The sequence below is a fragment of the Bactrocera latifrons genome, unplaced genomic scaffold (assembly GCF_001853355.1).
Source record: "Bactrocera latifrons isolate USDA-ARS-PBARC rearing strain unplaced genomic scaffold, ASM185335v1 scaffold_172, whole genome shotgun sequence".
Classification (NCBI taxonomy): domain Eukaryota; kingdom Metazoa; phylum Arthropoda; class Insecta; order Diptera; family Tephritidae; genus Bactrocera; species Bactrocera latifrons.
Genome location: NW_017535208.1, coordinates 171,555 through 192,274, shown reverse-complemented (window position 1 = coordinate 192,274; position 20,720 = coordinate 171,555). Strand labels below are relative to the sequence as shown.

Sequence of the window (20,720 nt, the reverse complement as noted above, 5' to 3'; positions counted from 1 at the left end):
TTGAGGTTATCTCTTCGACCTTTCTTGGTTCTTCGCTGCAATAGGCCTAACACTCTCATCCACTAAATCCACAGCGACCATATTCACAAACTGGACGAAAGAGAACAGACAGACGTTAAAAATCTGACTGTCAATAACTCTAGGATTTTAGGTGTGACACTATTATTGATTAACTATTTTATGTGATTATTGCCAAGCACAGAGCCTCTACAAAATCATAAAATCGCTTACCGATAGCGCAGGGGGAAAAGACAAAGAAACGTTATTGGCAATCAATCAAATTTTGATTCTGACTGCATTAATGTTTGATTTGGATACTGTAAAGTTAAGAATCAGAAAAAATTTAAAAGTTTGTAATATGAGAGGCGTGGTTGTCATACCATTTCGTCCATTTTATCAGTGTAAGCCTAACGAATCTAGAAAGCTCTTCCGTATTGGCTGTGAAATTTAATTCGTTTGACACATTATTCAGGGAGTAATCGCACTTTTAGTAGTTCTTAACAAAACCTTTATATAAGGTGTAGATTGGGCTATTACCTGTGGTCCATTTCGCAGTATATGAGCAAGTGCCAAAAATACTTCAACTCAGAAAGTTTGGTTGATTTGGTTTCATTGGCCTGGCATTTTCTTAGCCTACAGATGACTTTGTTTTGTTTTGTTCAATAGTGTTTTGTGGGCGTGACTGTGGTCAATTACGACCAACCCACCCTGGCTTCCAACGAATACGTGTGCCAAGTTTCATAAGGACATATCATTTTCCTTTCCAGTGTAATGATTGCTGTCAACCACCAACTCGAAAAATCAGAGTAAATCAATCCATATATCTAACACTTATATCGATATCTTCAACACTTATATTTTTGTTATTTAAAATTTTGTATCATTTATCACTAATCTGGCCTTTGGCTAGAATTGAATTAGTTTCTGTTACTATAAACGCGTTTAACCTAATGAGTTTGCTGCAAATTAATGTCTTATTTAATGGCGAAATGAAAGACTCTGTAAAATACCACTAATTTAATTGTGAGAGAGCGATAATGATGTTAAGACAACATAGGCCTGTCGACTTCTCTGTTTTCATGGTTTTAATGAAGGTGTACCAATGTTTCTTTGCTGCAATTAAGAGCATTACTTAACTCCCTTTCATTATACTCGCTATACTTAATTATACATACCCATATATACCTACATATGTATGGTATATTCGTGCGTTCAAATTGCCCATAGGCGCATTTACTGGGTGCACCAGCTCAGAGCACTTATCGCAATTCCTAAACTAGAGTAATTAAATAAATTGTAACTTTCCATGTCAGCAATTTGCCTTTTTGCTCATGTTGCGTTATGAATTTGAATCAAGTACAAAGTTTTAGTGTTGAAGCTTGTCACAAGTAAAAAGTCGCTCAAACATTTACGCACCTGAGCACCTTCATATATTTTTATGTATATTTGGTATTGCAACATTTTTTTTGCTGGTAGAATTCTGTTGCTGACAACGTTTATCGTGACTGCCCGGCGGCTGTAATTAAAAAGAAGGTGGAGTTAGTTAATTGATACTTTGTACATGTCAGCCTACGGAGTTACAGCTAAACAGGCATGCATAAGTGTGCCCCTAGGTAATTTGATAATCTTAGATACCCATGAATGTATATGCATTTAACATCCAAAAGGAGAGATTATGCTTTTGCGTCAGAAATTAAACTTAATGTGTATGCTTACGCAAATAAAAATGTACACACTTACTTGAGGGGAGGTAAGAAACCTGTACTCTCGCAGAAAGTATGTATAGTCCCTAAAAAGATCTTTTGAAGCAGAATTTCTTTAGAATGCGTTTGACAATTTGGCGAAAAACTCACGAAGAATCAATGTAGTATGGAACGGTGCATTTTCGTGGTGCAAAAACCAACAATTTTCTTCCCATAATTCCGGCCTAAATGATCTTTCAAAGTGGTTTTCACTGATCCGTTTTATATTCCAACGAAGCCAGTGAAATCTCTGATCGTTAATTGTTGAGTTCGTGAACGACAAGTAAATGGTACAGGGGTTATATTTCATAGATTGGAAGTGAAGTTATTGCGTTTTAAGTATCAGTATGTTTGTGTTATTTATTATTTATTTATTTATAAAACGTGAAACAATAATACAATTACTTTTCCACGAAAAAAGGAGCACTGGCTGCCAGGACCTTCGGCTCGCTGATGTAAATATNCGATTCACTTGTTTAGAAAACACTTGTAGGAAAAACGAATTATAAAACAGAGATTTTCTAAGCAAACACGTGCACGTAAGACGGATGTGTACTGAGCGAAATACGCAAAASATAAGCCGAAACACGTCTACACAGAGCGAGCTTTAGTCGATGACTGTATGTTTGTGTTATCGGCGCGAAAATGAGCTTCGAACAAAGAGCCAACAATAAATTTTGTTTTAAAATTGTTAAAACTTTAACCGGAACGTTTCATTGTTGGAACAAATTTATGGCGATGATTGCCTATCACGTAGTAGAGTAGTTTCAGCGTTTACAAAGTGGTCGTGACGACATAAATGACGATCAACAACACCGGAAATTCCATCGAAACTGTGCGTGAATTCATTAAAAATCAACCGAAATCATTATTGAAATTCATGGAAATGGAATTGGACATCTCCAAACCATCGATTTATGACATTTTGAATGAACATTTGTTCTTACGACAGGTGTGTGCACGGTTTGTTCCCCACAAATTGACGGACGATTAAAAAATGTTCAGAATCCAACATTCGAAGAACGATTATTTGACTAGAAATCAAATTTAAACCATTAACCACTCCCCGTATTCACCTGATATGGCACCGTGCGACTTCTTCCTTTTCGGAAAAATACATTTGCCCATGAAAGGAAAGCGTTATGCAGACGAAGAGGCTTGCACCGGCATACTGGCGGCTATACCGGCCAACGAGCTAAAACACTCGATCGACATGCTTTTGGACCGTGTGAAAAGCTGTGTTGAAGCTGAAGGAGACTATTTTGAATAAAATAAATTGATTTTGCCGGAAAAAAACATTTTTTATCTTTTTATACCCTGAACAGGGTATATTAATTTTGTCAAGAAGTTTGTAACACCCAGAAGAAAGCGTCGGAGACCCTATAGAGTATATATATAAATTATCAGCATGTTGAGCGGATTCGATTTAGCCATGACCGTCTGTCTGTCTGTCCGTCTGTCCGTCTGTCCGTCTGTCTATATATATACGAACTAGTCCCTGAGTTTTTAAGATATCGTTTTGAAATTTTGCAAACACCTTTTTCTCTTCAAGAAGCTACTCATTTGTCGGAACTGCCGATATCGGACCACTATAACATATAACTGCCATATAAACTGAACGATCGGAATCAAGTTCTTGTATGAAAAACTTTCACATTTGACGTGGTATTTTCACGAAATTTGACTTGGATTACTGCTGAAGGTAATAATATAATCTCCGAAAAAAAGTTTCAGGTCGGTTAACTATAGCATATAGCTTCTATACAAACTGAACACATTATTACTAACAAAATGCACCTGTGAAGGGTATTTACTGAAGTTAAGGTTTTTTCTTGTTTTTTAATTCCTTTGAAACTCACCTTGAATATGACTGTATTACTATTGAATTCGGGTAGCTAACATCATAGTATGTATACGTAAACATGTCACGAAAGTGTTCTACCATAGCAACCCCGCAATTTTATGTTATGTGTGTGAAGGATTTCCTTTTGAAACCCAGAGTCGTAATTTCATGTTATTAACTGAACAGTAATATTAAGACTATTCTGGATTTACTCTGAGATATCTAGATAACTAAGTCTAAACACATTACCCAGCATCCACACTTATCTTCGGTTAACAGACCATCTACATGATGCTCGGCCTGATGAAATTTATTTAAGTTATATGTACCTAAGATGACAGTATATCTGAAAGATAAATTCCGCAAACTCGATGAAGCCTAAATTAAAGACGGAGTATTTGTAGACCTACAAATAAGGCGAATGGTCAGGAAAAACTCGCCTGGAATTCTTTTGTGAATGCTAACCAACATATTCTAGGAAACCTTTAATCGGACAATAATAACAAAGACCTGATAAATGAACTCATAATGTCATATAATGTTCAGTTGTGTAAGCTTTCATTTGGATATCTCTTCGGAAAATGTGGGTGTTGTGAGTGATGAAGACAGCGAGAGGTTTCATCAGGACATCACTTTAATGGAGAAGCGCTATCAAGGGAATGATAAAGCATGAATGCTAGCCGATTATTATTTGAGGCTTAAAACTGATCCCTCAGCAGCCAAATATTCACGAAAGTCATAAATATTTTTTATGTTAAACAATAATTTCCCTACATGCAGATTTTGTTTGTATTACGTATTGACGTCACAAGAAAACCTATCGTGTCAACTTTTTGATACCAGTTGCTACAGAGTATTATAGTTTTGTTCACCTAACTATTGTACGTATCACGTAAAACTATAGGGTTGTGTATATATAAATGATCAGGATAACGAGAAATGTTGAAATACGTGGCACCGCCACGGGACCAGACCAAACGATTTCGACTAACATTCCTATATCACAGTGTAAAAATAGGCAAAATCAGACTACAACCACTTCCCATATAAGAAATTTAAAATTCCATTTCATTCTTTCACCTTCCATTACACAAATCAACAAGTTGCTAATACAACTGAATAACATTTTGCAGTAATAATACCTTTAAAGTATGGCATCTTTTGACCAAAAAGTGTAATAATCCAACCAAAATTGTTCACGACCCTAGGTACCGAATATGTGGGCCGCATTGTCTGTACTTAATTTTTGACCGAAAATATTGGTAAATGTGTGAGATATATAATTGCAATTCAAGGATAATCCTTTTCTGACAATGATCAAAATTTGGTCGAATAGGGAAAATAGGTCCCTGAGCCTTTTTTTCGAACTTCCAGGTTACTTCATGCTGGATATATCAGCCAATATTTCAGTTATCTCAATGAAATTGGGAGAGTGTCTTTTAATGATGACAATGTAAGTTTGTGCCTAAAATATATAAATTTGCGCGAAAGCTTAAACTATCCCCTTTATAATCGTTACCAGGATATTCGAACATCTAGCTGACTTTGCTCCATATGATTGATGATTGTATGTGAGGTATTTTAATCATAATAGTTAATGGATAATAGCAGTTCGATACTAACTCAACTCCCATATACTACACATAATGACTTTCATTTTTCTAACAAATCTTTTATGGAATTAGTCGGTCAGTATATGAATTATATAGAGTGTATGTATATATAAAATTTCTTTCCTCTGGTTGACGTTTTACATCTTAAGGTATATCCTTGGCTTTAATTCTTGCAAATTACAAGAGTATAAAGTGTTCGGTCGCCCCTGAACTTAACCCTTCTTTACTTGTTAATTCAGAAGTTTGAGTTCGATTGAGAATAAGAGAAGGTTCTTATGAATGGAAGCCGCATCTAAATCGATTTTGCGTCAGAAATGCTGCTTGAACTTTACGAAAAGAAGACTGCTGATGAAGAATGGATCAATTGCGATTACTCTAAATCTAAAAAATCATAAAGACAATGCGGGTTGATTAATTTCGGACCACCAGGCGGTGCCGCTCATTTTAAATGGAATCCACAAATTTCCAGAAAAATGGGAAATAATATTGCTTTAGATGGGCAATACTCCGAATAATAGTATTGTACATGATTTTTTTTTTTTTCAATAAACGATCAAATAAAAAAATTCAAAAATAGTTATAGATCCAATATTTGACAGGGTTTTCAATAAGAGCGTTATAAAAGATTTTTTTTTTAATAAAACAGAAAAGGTTTGGGATAGCAATAAAATTCTTTATTCCTGTGAAAGTATAGTATAGAACTCGCATGGCCAGCATGGTTACGCTTTCAGAAGTACAGACGCTGAACCCAAATTTCGGCGGTTTTCAAGCATAAATCGGCCGATACCGTTGCAATTTCACGTTCGATATTCGTACAAAGTTTATCAATTATCGCAGGCTTGTTGGCATAGACCATAGACTTGACTTAATCTCACAGGAAATAGTCTAACGGTGTCAAATCGCAGGAGCGAAGCGGCCAAGTGACTTGGTGAGATGAAGCTTTCAACAAACTTGATTTTCAATAAATCGAATTTACTGTGTAGGAGGTGTTGGATCTACTTATGTCCAAGTCCATATCTACCAATTCGGGCCCAAAATATTCGATTATCATTGAGCCGTAGAGATACACATTCACAGTAATGTGCCGGTCTTGATCATCATAGAAAAAGTACGGTTCAAAGACGCCACTGGCATATGCATACTGCATATTGACGAAGCCTGCATATCTTGCTTATTGACGAATCCATTCAGCCAAAAATGAGATTTTATGAGATGGAGTTGCGTACAGCAAATCAAATAAATTGTATAATATTAATTAAAATATCAAGTTTAATAGCAAATCAAGCATTTGCATTATTTATGCACAGATATCTTTGTGTATGTAAAGTGTCTTGTCGTTGATTCTTTCTTGTCTCGTACGACACACCTGCCTCACAGTTTTAAGAACGCACTTAAACGTTTGCTCGTTAATAATAATAGCATCGCTCAATAGGAATTGGAATACATTAAAATGAAGGCAGTCTTTTTTTCCACTGGTAAAAATGAATTGCAAGGCAGTTAGCAGGCATCACATTCGAATATACATATGTACCAGTATGTATGTGCATGTAAATTGCAATATGCAAGTATAATAGCTTACAAAGACAATCATTAGCTATGTTTCTACATGCTGCAGTAACTATGAGCCATTGTATGTGCGTGTGAACGGAGCTATAATCTTTTACAGCCGATCAAATTGAACTATTACTCGGCGCATGTATTGCAGCTGATTGCATAAAAGTCATTGGATTGCATTGCATTTAGCAAGCTATGATGTCAGCTCTTTGCCGAAATTACATTAAATTTGCACCACGCACTACGTCCGGGGCAAATGTGGCAGCAGCGATGGCGGCAATTGTTGCAATGCGCTGCGCATGCAGTAGTTGCCACCATCACTCCTTTAGTGCAACATACCGCCAGACTTCTTCATTCATGCACCCTGATCTCTGGGCATGTTTGACTGCAGCCGTAGACGACGTTAAAGTTGCCGCCCATTAGGGTGTGTCAAAGCTCATTATAAAGGAGTGCACTGTGTTTGTTGCAATAATCGCTGTCTGTGCAACAAGTTTAATAAAAACTAATTAGACTAGTAGCATTACAAGATGTACAAAACATGCGTTGTTCACACATAAAACTTCGGGCAAGAGGTCAATTTATTTTGCCCCTTAAGCGGGCTTAATACGAGGCGCTATTGATGACTATGTATGTGCAGAACCTAAAAACACTTAAAATACTTATTTATATATGTATGTTTGTGTTTGTAATGAATTTAACTTGAATGTGCTGGTCTATGTGGAACCTTTTACCTTCGCAGAGTAATTTATCAGCATCTAAAATTTATTCAATTCAGTACTCGCCTGAGATATTTATCACCTGAGTAGTTCCAGGAACTAGATCAAGTATGAGATGTAGTCATGACGACTCTTTTGAACTGGAAAAAGCGTAAACTTCAGCTTGAACTGAACTTTCAACTATCATTACAAAAGTCGATCAGATTTATGTAAGGCATTACAAAGGATAGATAGGTCTATGTATAGCTTGGTAGCCCGCCAGTATACCCTAAGCCTCTTATTTGTGAAGACCGTTGAAAATTATAGATACTTTTATATAGATACTTTCACAGCGTTGTTGTTGAATGTGACCGCAGTTGCTTTTGCACTTTCTAAGAAACCGACACCGATAGTGGTACTGGGACGTCTTCTTCATTACAGCTGCTACTGTCTATCTTACAATGAAAATGAAAATCGGAGCTCATTTTCAGACAGCTTGAACGATCTTTTGTAGATTTGAATGTTTGTTCTTCAGAATATTTGCCAGGAAGCTCAGCAAAAATATCACACACTGTATAATAATTTGAAACACTAGCAGCCTCCGCGATAAAACTACACATATTGGAAAGTACTTTTTCAGACACAGATATATGAAGAACACTTTCCGCCACTAGTAAGCTCTTTTTGCAACTCAAGTTCTATCTTTATTGTATCTTCACGGTAATCAGCGAAAAGCAACCGCTTTCGAAATTAATAGAGGCCACAGTCCTCTGGCTCTACGACACCAAGTAAAGCTCAATACGTCTATGAGGTCTTTGAGTGGTGAAGGATCTTAGAGCAAATCACACTTGCAAGGAAACTCGAAAGACGTCAACGAGCGGCGCTCATCACGATGTCCACTCCACTTATTGCTATTTTGCACATAGTGCTTTAGATATCGTTAGAATATGTATGAGCACAAAATGGGATATGAGGCCCAGATAATATGGGTTTCCTTTCAAACCTAACTCCGCTCACATACCGGCAATAGAAATGTTGGTGAGTAGAAACAGTTGCAGGAGAGGGGCAGTGAGTTTCTTAACGGATACTTTGGAGAAAGGTTGGTGGTGGTTAATAGAATTGTATAATTACATGGAGGAAATCATAACAAGCTAATTCAGTGGTACTTTCGAATAACAAACAACAATACTATTTGCAATCCTTTCACTGATTTAAAGTGCACACAGCAACGCACAAACAAAGGCATACGAAATCGTTGAAATCGAACATTATTGATTACACGACAAATCGATCACATGAGTCATATTTTCACAAAAATTTTACTCATACTTTTAATGCAGCCAATCAGTTGGCAATTCTCACTTGAGGACCGGTTAATTGCCTAGCTACATAAACCTCTTTTTTGAGCGTCAGTGGACGCTTTTTGGTGTAGCCGGTTCATAAAGTCGCCTGCAACCTGTCGCCGTGGACAAAGAGGAACATTATGAAATTGAAAAATAACAGCTTTCCATGTCACAACAGCAACAACACATTGAAGGAGTCCGCCATTACTCCCGGCTGCCACTGTTAGGCGCAATGCTATCAAATACCGTAGGCTGTGCGCCGACGACTGGGGCAGAATGACAGTGAGCCGAAATGACGCCGTCGACAGGCCGTTGCCTCACATGTGGCTCAACCCCGGCCACTGTGTCACACTGTTTTCACAACACTAACAGTAAGGAAATACATATAGGTGTGTGTGTGTGTATGTTTGCTAGGCATGTCAGGCGGCTGTGGACCACTTTGACTTGGACTGAAAAATATGTAAAGGCGCTTGTCGTCCGTCCACATCCAGCGTCAGCTTCAACAGCAGCTTAGGCTTTAATTTCGGCTCAGATATGCGTTCGCTGTGTGTCGCTCAATTGCTGCAACACTACAGCTGCCACTTCGTTTCCCGCCCAATTTAAATGTGCTTAGCGATTAAACGGCAGAGTTGAGTTTCGGTGTATTTCTATTGAAAAATTAGATTTGTTTGAACGGTATAAAAGCGTTTGCTCAACGCTAGCACCGAATCAAACTGTTTTTCGCGTTCTTAAGCTACGATCCGTTTTGTGCGCACGTTGCCATCGAATTTGCTCGTCGAGAAATCGCATATAAAACACTTTAAATCAGCAAACATGTTCAAATACGTGAGTACTCGCCGCGAGTTCAGACATCATCGGAATATTGTGTCTATTTGAAAATATGTGAAATCTACATAAATCCATATGTGTTTGTTCTTTTCGACATCCTTTACAGGTTGTCATTGTCGCTCTGGCTTTGGTCGGTAGCGCCGTAGCTGCGCCAGGATACTTGAGTGGTGCGCATGGTGGCGCTCTTTTGGATGGCCTCCATTCCGCTCCAGCCATTTCATATGGCCATGCTGCACTTGCTGCTCCATCAATTTCCTATGCCGCTCCGACCATTACCAAGATCGCTGCTGCTCCGGCCATCTCATTAGCTCCAGCCATTTCGCATGCACCAGCCATCTCGTATGCCGCTCCAGCAATAACAAAAATAGCATCTGCACCCCTTATCTCGACCGCCTCGATTGCTGCTCCATCCTTGGGTTATGGTTTAGGTCATGGTATTGGCTTGGGTAGTGGTATTGGTTTGGGTCATGGTATTGGCTTGGGCCATGGTATTGGCTTGGGTCATGGTGTTGGCTTGGGTCATGGTATTGGTTTGGGTCATGGCTGGTAAATCTGCGCTGTTAACGAATGGAAGAAAGGCGAGAGGAACTGGATTTCCTATGTTACTGCAAAGGGTCGTTTTGTAAATGTAAATATGTTATATATGTAGATCGTTGTAATTTTCTTCTTTTCTTATTTCTGTGCTGAGAGACGCATTGAAATCGTTTGTGTATAAATTTCTGCCGCTGAAAATAAACAAAAAAATATTAAAATGCCTAGTGTATATATTAAAGATTTTTATTTTGCTAATGATTAGGATAAAGTCCCTTATCGATATTGATTTGATCATCATATGACACTGAAAATGTTCTTGATTGCTAATATCCTTGCAATTATTTTTAACTCTAAAGTTCCGAAAACATTTTTTCAAATGAACCGAAATTTAAAAAAGCATTGTGTTAGTGAAAAAAATGTTCTAACAATATAGATACGATAATTAACATTGGTTAAAGTGATACAAGGTATGTTCCAAAGTAAACAGGACTCAAAAAAAAAAAAAATGTTTTTTTCGGCAAAATCAATTTATTTTATTGCTCCAATAAAGCATTTTGCATAGTCCGAACGAGTGTTTTAGCTCGATGGCGGGTTGGCCGCCGGAAAAAGAAGAAGCCGCACGGTGCCATGTCAGGTGAATACGGGGAGTGGTTAATGGTTAAAATGTGCATTTTGGTCAAATAATCGTCCTTCGATTGTTGAATTCTGAGCAAGTTTCGGTCGTCAGTCAATTTGTGCGGAACAAACCGTGCACACACTTTTCGTAAGCTCAAATGGTCGGTCAAAATGTGATAAATCGATATTTTGGAGATGTTTAATCCCATTTTTATGAATTTCAATGATGATTTCGGCCGATTTTTGATGAATTCACTCACAGTTTCGATGGAATTTCCGGTGATGACGGATATTGATTGGCCCACGAAACCATTCGTGCACTTTGCTACGGCATAGGCAATCATCGCCATAAACTTGTTCCATCAATTGAAATGTTTCGGTTAAAGTTTTACCAATTTTAAAACAAAATTTATTGTTGTCTCTTTGTTCGAAGCTCATTTTCGCGCCGATAACACAAACATACCGACACTTAAATTGCAATATCTTCACTTCCAATCAATGAAATGTTATTCTCACTGGGTAATCGATAAAAATAGCAGATTCTAACGCACCATTCGACACCAGATGGAGGATGGATTTAAAAATTCCTGTTTACTTTGGAAAGCACCTTGTACCGTAAAGGCAGCCGGATGTTCGAAAATCCTGATATTAGTTATATAGACGCAAAGCCAAGTTTCGTTTTATCTGTTTAAGATACAAAAATAAACTGTTATGAGTAAAATATGCTCATTTATTTACATTGGGATAACGCACATATTGGCCGACATGTCACCGCGAAGTTCGAAAATCTTTATATTAAGTAAATGTGGGCCAAGAGATGTATTTGTCCGATTCAACCCATTTTTGACATACAGACATACCATTCTCACAAAAGTATTATCCCTAAATTTCAATTATATATCTCACATTGACCGACATTTTGATCAATAGTCAACTATTGGTACCAAGGTCCACATGTTTGGTACCTAGGGGCTAGACAATTTTTGTTGGATTTAAAGAAACTATGCTCATAAGATGGCATGCGCTAAAAGCCTTGTTCGAGCAAGGTTTTGTACATATGTATGCTATATGGGAAATGGGTGGGATTTTCACACTGTAACATAGGAATGTCAAAAGAATGTTGCGTTCCGAATTTGGTTTAAATCGGAAGAGCAAGCCCTGAGATATGCGATTTTACTTAAAAGAAGGCGGTGCCACGCGCATGGTCCAATTTTTACACTGACTCCTATAAAGACATCTCATATAAATTTAATGTCTCTGACGCATTTAGTTACTGATTTATCAAGCATCTAATAAATGCTTGACCGTTATATGGGAAAGGGACCGGGGTATCATCCTATTTCATCCATTTTTAAAATTTCAGTTATAGCTCTTATAAAATTTTGTAGTTCTGGTGGTCTAAGATATATGTACATTTAACCTATTAGAGCGCGGGACCACGCCCATTTTTTCAAATAATTTTACCCGCAGATGATCCTTGCTATTGCTATCCCTTGTGCCATTACATTACAGTTTTATATCTTAATTTTGTTCTTAGTTATGGCAATCACTGATTGTCCAGATTGACATCTTATTTCTACTATATGGCATCGTATTGGTTAACATTTGAACTTGGTTAAGCCCTATGATTTTTCGTCGTTCTCCGAGTGGTCGATGAGGACCACTTCTACTGAATCCCAGAGAAAGGTGGAGGTCACATCTACGGAGCTGGGTGAAGTCCACTGTTAAGTACCAGATTAATCTTATTATATTAAGTAGCTTTTAACACCCAATAAAAAACCACGGAGACCCTATAAAGGGTAAGCGTGACGAACTGAGGCGATTTATTCGTGTCCGTCTGCCTGTCGATTTTTCGTCTGTCGTCTGTATATACGCGAATGAGATTTTCAATTTAGCACACTTCCTTTATAGTTAGCTTCGACGATTTTAATTATGTTTCTGGTTGCTATTAAAACGGATTTCGTCATAGAAGTGGTTCATGGTACTTACTGGCACTTGACCAATGTATCGCAGAAACAACTGGTATTCATGTATAATTGGCACGACTATATATTGAAGAAGCAATTGAGAAGGAGACTATATAACGTTAATGAGACGTCGATATTCTAACTCGAGCAGAGAGCAGATCTCAAACAAGACGAGCAAAGTGGTGAGCGGTGTTTAGCTTCATATATGCCGAAAAAGCTAAAGGCATTCATTAATTTTTTGAGTGAAAAATAAAGTTGATAAATTAAAATTTGTGGAATTGTCATTCTTTCAACCGAATTGGTAAGCATTAAATGTATTTTTTCTGTATGGAACACAAATGTAAACTGATGTATGTTGAAGTACTTTTGTATGAGTTGGTAATACAACAACTATTTTCTCAAGAAAAGAAACACTTTCGGTTCACATATAATTCTCACGTGACTTTGGGTGAATAATAATTCATATTTTATTTTGGTTTTTGGCATTTGACATTTGCATTACATAGACAAGTATTAATAGTAATCAATACAACAATAAATGTACACACACTAGAATATGCAATAAAGTGATAATTAAGTACAAACACATACAAGATTTTGCAGTCTTTTTATATTAGTGCTGCTCCGATTACAATATAAGTGTATAATAAATGAGGCTTGGCCACCAACGCCACGTCTTAACAGCATACATATAGTATATGTATATATGCCATTAATGCGTACTACACAGTGAATACCCCTTAGGCAAACCAGCACAGTACAGTTAATTTCGTTTACTTGCTTACTTAAACCACACAACAACATGCTACTTTGCATTTACCAGCCATGTCCATAGCCATAACCATGTCCTCCGTAGTATCCATGCCCTCCGTAGAAACCATGACCACCATACAAGCCATGTCCCAAGCCATAGCCATGTCCGTAGCCATAACCATGCCCGTAACCATAGCCGTGTCCAATTGATATAGGCGCGGCGGCGATGGTCTTTGTCACAATTGGCGCTGCTATGGTTTTCGTGATGATGGGTGCGGCCTGAATTTTCGTAATCACCGGCGCTGCTGCGATCGTCTTGGTAATGATGGGTGCCGCATAGCCGTGATCATAGTGGCCATAACCACCATAACCACCATAGTGGCCATAGCCGCCGTAGCCGGCGTAGAGTCCATGTCCTCCATAGTGACCATAGTCGTGGCCCAAGCCATAGCCACCGAGAAATCCTGCAAGCGCATTGTGTACACAAGCGAACAGAGCCAAGCTGAGAACCAACTGTGGAATATTCAAATGGACGTCAAATGCAATGAGTTACTGTGCTTTTAAACAGGCTTGCATGTGGTAACTTACCGATTTGAACATGTTGCTTGTAGTAAGTGTAAGAGCTTCGGACGTGCGTGGGTTGATGATTTATTTAGTTAATGGATAGTGCACAGCAGGACACCGTTAACTTCACAAAAATATCGAATTTATTTAATTGCCTATTGACCAACTGTATGATACTAGTACCAGTTCGCTTTGATCACTTCAGATCACTGTGATTCATCCGTTGACTGCTTGGCAGTTTTATAGGCGACAAATCATTTAGCTGAAAGCTATTAGACAATCGTCTGCCAAAAATGGGTGCACGCAATGCGCGACGCCCCATCAAATATGTGACAAGTCTGGCCCATATGTGTATGTATGTATTTGCTCTTATTCGTATAAAATTATAAAAATTTTCAATTAAAATGGAAAGTGTTGCATGAGTGTCCAGTTAATGTGGCAAATGTGGCAAATGTGAATGCGCTTAGTCGCGCATCGAGCTACATATGTACATACGATCAGTTGCTGTGGCACATATTTCATGCGTTTGTTACATTTCTACATTTGTGCCTTTTAATGAGTCCACTGGCCATCGTGTGTTCCACAGATATGTATACCTAGTGATTGTTTAGTGTAAGGCGGTCAGTGGAGTTGGCGTATTCATCGTTTACACGCCACATTAGTGAGATAACTATTTCCACGGAAAATCATATCAAAATCCGCTACAAACATACATACCGCAATGCTCGGCAACTTGTTTTTCCAGCCTCACGCTTCACGCCGCAGACGTTGCTGCCTTCGCATGGCCAACAAAATGCACCTATAGGAGCATAAGACATAATCTGCAAATAGCCAACTAGCGCACAGACCGGCAAATACGTACTTACAGACATACACTTGGACACGCGAATATTATGTGGCTGCTGCGTCTGCATGTGGAGGAGGGGACCCAGTTGTTGGTCCACTTGACTTTAAAATGCAGTGCGTGCTTTACGTCACTTTAACAGCCTTGTTTATTGCCGCAGCAACAACAGCAATAATTGGTTGTTATCATTTATGTGCATATTAATCACAAATGTATAGATCAGTGCTGCTTTTTCCTTCTTCAACGGATTTAATCGTTATGAACCTTACAATGTATTTTGCTTTATGTTTTCTGAAAATCTGCGAATTAAAGATTTTAGTGAAACTCATAGAATATACAGCAATAACAAATACTTCAGATCCTAAACAGTCGCTACTTACGGAAACACTAAAATGTTTTAGAAATTTTCTCCATGAGTTATATAGGACAAGATATGTAGAAGTTTTCTACTCTAAAGTAAATTCGGGTGTAAATAGTTTTTCATTTCGCCAAAACCTAGCACTTCTTTATGTTATTGATAGTGATCATGGCTTATATAAGAGATAACAAGTTATTTTCTATTTTCTTCATTCTTTCAATTAACGAAAGTTCAAGCTATCACTAATAATAATATACGCGGAACCCTTCAATTAATATTATACCATTGAGTAAATTCTAGGTTTAGCTTGTCGAAAAATCGAGAACTCCTTTCTCTTTATACTCTAGCACTTGTTACACAGATTATAATAGTTTTCTTCACCTAACGATATGTAAATGATCAGGTTGCGGGGAGTTAAAATCGGGGTGACCGTTCCCGTCTTTCCGTGCAATTTCAAATTTCAAGATCATAAAATATTCAATTGTAGCCGAACTTAGTACTTCTTTATATTTTAATTATATACACTCAATATACTACCTGTTGAAACAAAGAATATAATAATAATACATATTGGGCCAAAACAACAACCACGGGAGGAGTTTTCTATTAAAAGTAACGTGAGTATTAAAAGAATAAACTCATTTTCCAGTGTAGTTAGAGGAACGAATGTTTAATGCAAATTGTGATCAGCCGTAAAAATAAAAACCAATCAATTTAGTTGAGATGAAAATAACTTCTACCTGGTGGAAATAAATAAAAATTCTTTGGTCGAATTGGGTCATAACGTTGCAATTATAAGAGCATGAACTGATTAGCTACCTATATTCTATATATTATGTATTATAGGCAAGCCAGCGTTAAAGCTTAGCGATAAAAGCCCACATTTAAGTCGGTCCAATTTTAATTGACATACGAATTAATGTTGAAAGAATATAACTTCAGATTGCCAACCATTTGATAGAGGGGAACAACAATTAAAAAAATAAAAATAAAAAATAAAAAAATAAATAAAAAAAAAATTATATAAACCCAGGCATATTTTTCCCTTAACTAGATAATTGATGCTAATCGTCAAGGCGACGATTTCACCAAAATCTGAAACTAACTACCTATTATATATCGGATCCATATTTATGTGGTTTATATATATACACATATATATATATATATGTAAATATATATAAATATATGGTTACCGAAATTCTGAAATATTCCGATTTATGGATCATGGAGTTTCTATTTTATTGCGAATGCAACAAGTAACGGTTAGGCGAACATAACTATTATAACAATTTACTCGGCAGCAGCACACCGGCACCCTCTTGACTCGTGCTGGCACTGAGTCCAACTCGGGTCCGGAGGAATTTTCCGCTGCGCTTGCGCTAAATGCTCCATTCATAATCCACCGCGGTTAGGTGCAAAACATGTAATGGAAGGACCCATATTAAGCCCTGCCCCAGGGACCCCATACTGTGAACACACTACTGCGGCATTAGCCTCTGCGGCTGTGCAGTCTATAGCAAGTTCGCGAACTGCGCCTCCACTCCACTCGAGTAGCCAAAAAAGCACACCTAGTAGGCATTTTGATCATTGCATTCATGAGCCCGGAACGCGTATGGACAGCTGCGGTCCAAAAAACCAAGTTAAACAGCTGCTCAGATCGTCTTTCATCGTTTTACTGACATACCACGCCGGTATACTTTACTTATATATCAAGGTATAGCTATCAGGTAAGGCGAAGTGGAGTTCGAAATATATATATCAATTTTTGACATTCCTGCCTGTTAAATGATCATAGGAGGATGGAGATGGTTGAACAGATAGACGATTCGACATTCTGCACAATGAATACCGAAGATCTCACCAGAATTATGGGCCCTTGTAAAAGGTTACCCGATGTTACCACCGCTAGCATTGGTCAGATAAATAGCATGCCCTGGCAACCTAAGCTAACTCTCACATCAGAACATCTGTCCATAATTATTTCGACTGAAAAGCCTCTTGACTATATTTCTGTGGATAACCGTAACCTCCTAAACTTTAATAAAATTTACTGGGTCAGCTTCACAGATATACCGAGAGAACCGCACTACCCATTACTACAGATTTAATTGTTGGCGAACGTTATTACCGCAAAGTAATGACAGTTGCTCCGCTCGCTTCATCCTGGCTGGAAGATTCGCGGAACTCCGCCTCAATTTCGTATTCGAAGCAGCTGTTTTGGCTAAAGAGCGCAACATCTTATGCCATCTTGATCCCTATGATACCCGACTAAGTTACTGCAATTTGTGGAACCGGCAAATAGTAAACCAACATAAGCGAAAAAAATGGATAGAGAAGTCATGCAACCTCTCCACCGCCGTGTGTAAGCTTTGGACTACTGCCAAGGCTTTATCTAACATCTAACATTGATGACCGTGTTGAAATTCAATACGAGCACCATGCCTCTGATGATGAAAAATTGTGCACCACTAACTTTTATCGTTGAGGATGTTCATAGTGTTGCCAATAAAGCGAAATAGAAAAAAAACCTAGGATTGACGGTAGTAAACTACCTATCCAAGAGCTTCAGCCTGTCCCTAATCGATGGAGTGGAAAATCGAAGGAGTGGTCCACAACTGTAATCTGGATAACCCGCCCGATAAGTCTCCCCCGTTATTCACTAACCAACTGAATCTAGAAAAACACCAACATAGTTTCTTTAAAGTGCACAGTCCCATCACAGCACTTAGCGTAATAAACGCCCAGATGGGCCTCAACCAAAAACTTCGTTGTCAGAGGACGATCCTCGTAGTGTTAGAGCTATCAAAAGCAAAAAGTTGACACAGTCAACCACACAACGCTACTTGATGACATCAAACAATACCCGCTCTGTTGGGAAAAGACGATGAAACTTTGTTGCAAACATACAAGGCAATCGGCCGATCGGTTATTAACTATGCTGCCTCAATATGGTCGCCTGGATGCAGTGAAAGAAGAAGACGAAGAAGCTTTAGAGATGCGAGATCACTGCACTCTGGACTATAACGGGATGTCTCTTGATGCCTCCGATCGAACACGTACACTGTGAGGCCCGTATGCTTTCGGTTAAGGAACATAATTAACTCCTCCCCAAGTAGTTTCTGCCGGGGTGTTTTTGTGAAAACCATACCTGCAGTCGCCTGCTTGAAACGGAAATGGCTATTAGTAACATCAAGAGGTCTTTCCTTAAATACGTCAACGACATCAGATAGCACACCGATCAGATTTCGGACAAAGAAACATGGACAAGCATTGATGGCCATTCACAGTGGATCCGACTTCCTCCTCTCAGTGAATGGCTTACTTGGAGATGGTGATTTGAACCACCCATTGCAGACGACGAGCTCGAGCAGCCGCGAGAAGCTAGAGTGATCCCTTGCAAAGCTTCGTTCTGTATAACGTAGCAGGTTAAACTCCAACTTATCCAGAATCCACTACGACATACCAAATATATGTCCAGCATTCAACGAATTCCCGCTCTAACCACCTCTTTGCATGACCAGCTAACATTACCCATTTGACGCCCCTCTCCCTATGGTCCGATTCCGTCGCATCAGCTCGTTTCCTGCCCTTACCGTTGGATAACTTCAACGACAACTTATCTAAATCTTACCGCCCAAACAGTGACTAGATAACCATTACAACAACAACAACTGTCACATTTGTGCAACAGGCTACTGATGTGAAAATTGTGACATTATTACGCCTCCTTTTTTTTATAGTGGAGACAAAATAATACCTTGCTTTAATCCACTAAGAGGTTAGGTCTACTGTCAAAGATCCCAGGTTGCTACTAAAATTAAGTAAAATGTAAGTGGTCAAAACTACATAAGTGGTAGCCAATTTGAATTAAAATCGTTTGGCAAAGTTAGCTTCACTTCTAAATGTACGTAAACCTCAGTAACCCCCACACTAATAAAAGAAATATGTGATTTTGACACACAATGGATTATATGTGCTGTCGTAAATCATAAGATTTTTTTTCGTTTATCTTTTTTAACGAATTTTCGTCATTTGTCTCATTTGCAAAGCGGGTACAGAGGCGACATGGATAATTCGAAGCCGCAGCAACGCCTTTTAGACTTTTGTGAATTATTGCATGTCGCACATGCGCCAACGATAACTTGCCAATCTTGCAGCAATCCAACGCACACAAAACACTACCATCGCAGCAACAGTTGCTAGTGCAGCTGTGCTTTTCACTGTATTGTTGTTGTTATCCGAATACAATTGGGGAATAGGGAGGCCTCCTTTTCATTTTACGTTGGTCTCACTTCATTTATTTGCTGGCTGCATAAATGCGAGTGTGCATTTAAAAGTACTGATTCATTTATCGACCTGCATGCACTTTCATTCTGCTTTTTAGCGGATCAGTGGTTCAGTCGTTCAGTGAGCCGACACAAACTCCTGGCCAGCTGGAGGTATGCGCTGCGCTGTTATGGCTGGTGTTGTATAATATGATTTAGTTTGTATCTTTAAGCTAGTTTTGCTGAATTATTTCGAGTTTCCACATTTGGACGCCTTAATTTCGCTTTTCTTGCACAGGCGAAGCAAAAATGCCGTGGAGGCAAATAGTGGAATAGAAAAGTCGCTGCATGCCACTATTACACTGCTTGCCACACTCCGGTGCAGCATGCATTAAGCCGCCATGGATGTGTTTCGAGCCGCCTGCCGTTAACTGTGACCAATGTTTGTGATATAAACAGATCGCCCGGCCTATCACGTTACATGCAATACCTACTCCCGAGAGTGTACATACAAACAAGTGTTTGGGATAAAAGCTTTCGAAATTTTCCACTACAAACTTTATTGTTATCGTGCCAATGATATTTCATTGCTTCATGATAGCCACGTTATTATCTGATACCCGATTTTATGCGGAAAAGCAGCCAATGTCAAAAATTAAAATTTTGAGGTGTAGAAAATTTGTTTTAAATGTTACGGTAATCTGATTTACTTAAAAGTTTTAAATGCAAGAAAACCGCTCAGAATTTAAGTGGAAAGTATATTTCGTTCAAACCAAATTCTTTTAATAGAAGCTATAAATTAATCGAATAAACAGAAAAAATATAATGCCAAGAAATTTAAATAAAAAGTAAAAAAAAAAAAACATATATGTAAGGAAGAGCTATGTACAGCACACTTCACGCTCTTGCAACTTGTCAGGATAAAAGACTAAGAAATTCATTCAAGTATTATCAAAACGTTATTATAACAAGTAAGGAAGGGCTAAGTTCGGGTGTCACCGAACATTTTATACTCTCGCATGATAAAGTGATAATCGAGATTCCAGGCGTGGTTGCGAATCGATTTCACCCATATTTGGTACATGTCATCACGGTGTTAAGAAAATATTATATGCCGAATTTCATTGAAATCGGTTGAGTACTTCCTGAGATATGGTTTTTGGTCCATAAGTGGGCGACGCCACGCCCATTTTCAATTT

The 20,720-nt window shown here is 38.3% G+C and overlaps 2 protein-coding genes across 2 annotated transcripts; one reads left to right on the top strand and one right to left on the bottom strand.

The window, feature by feature from the left end:
- The first annotated feature begins 9,519 nt into the window (after positions 1-9,519).
- Positions 9,520-10,354, top strand: LOC108966987 (cuticle protein 16.5). Its single transcript, XM_018930173.1, has 2 exons — positions 9,520-9,615; positions 9,725-10,354. The coding sequence occupies exons 1-2, from the start codon at positions 9,604-9,606 to the stop codon at positions 10,166-10,168; spliced, it is 456 nt and encodes a 151-aa protein (XP_018785718.1). The 5' UTR covers positions 9,520-9,603; the 3' UTR covers positions 10,169-10,354.
- Positions 10,355-13,304: 2,950 nt separating this feature from the next.
- LOC108966990 (glycine-rich protein) lies at positions 13,305-14,237 on the bottom strand. The gene is made up of 2 exons (XM_018930175.1): positions 14,076-14,237; positions 13,305-14,000 (listed from the first exon to the last, which is right to left on the bottom strand). Exons 1-2 carry the CDS (start codon positions 14,085-14,087, stop codon positions 13,551-13,553), a joined length of 462 nt encoding a protein of 153 aa, XP_018785720.1. The 5' UTR covers positions 14,088-14,237; the 3' UTR covers positions 13,305-13,550.
- Positions 14,238-20,720: the final 6,483 nt, after the last annotated feature.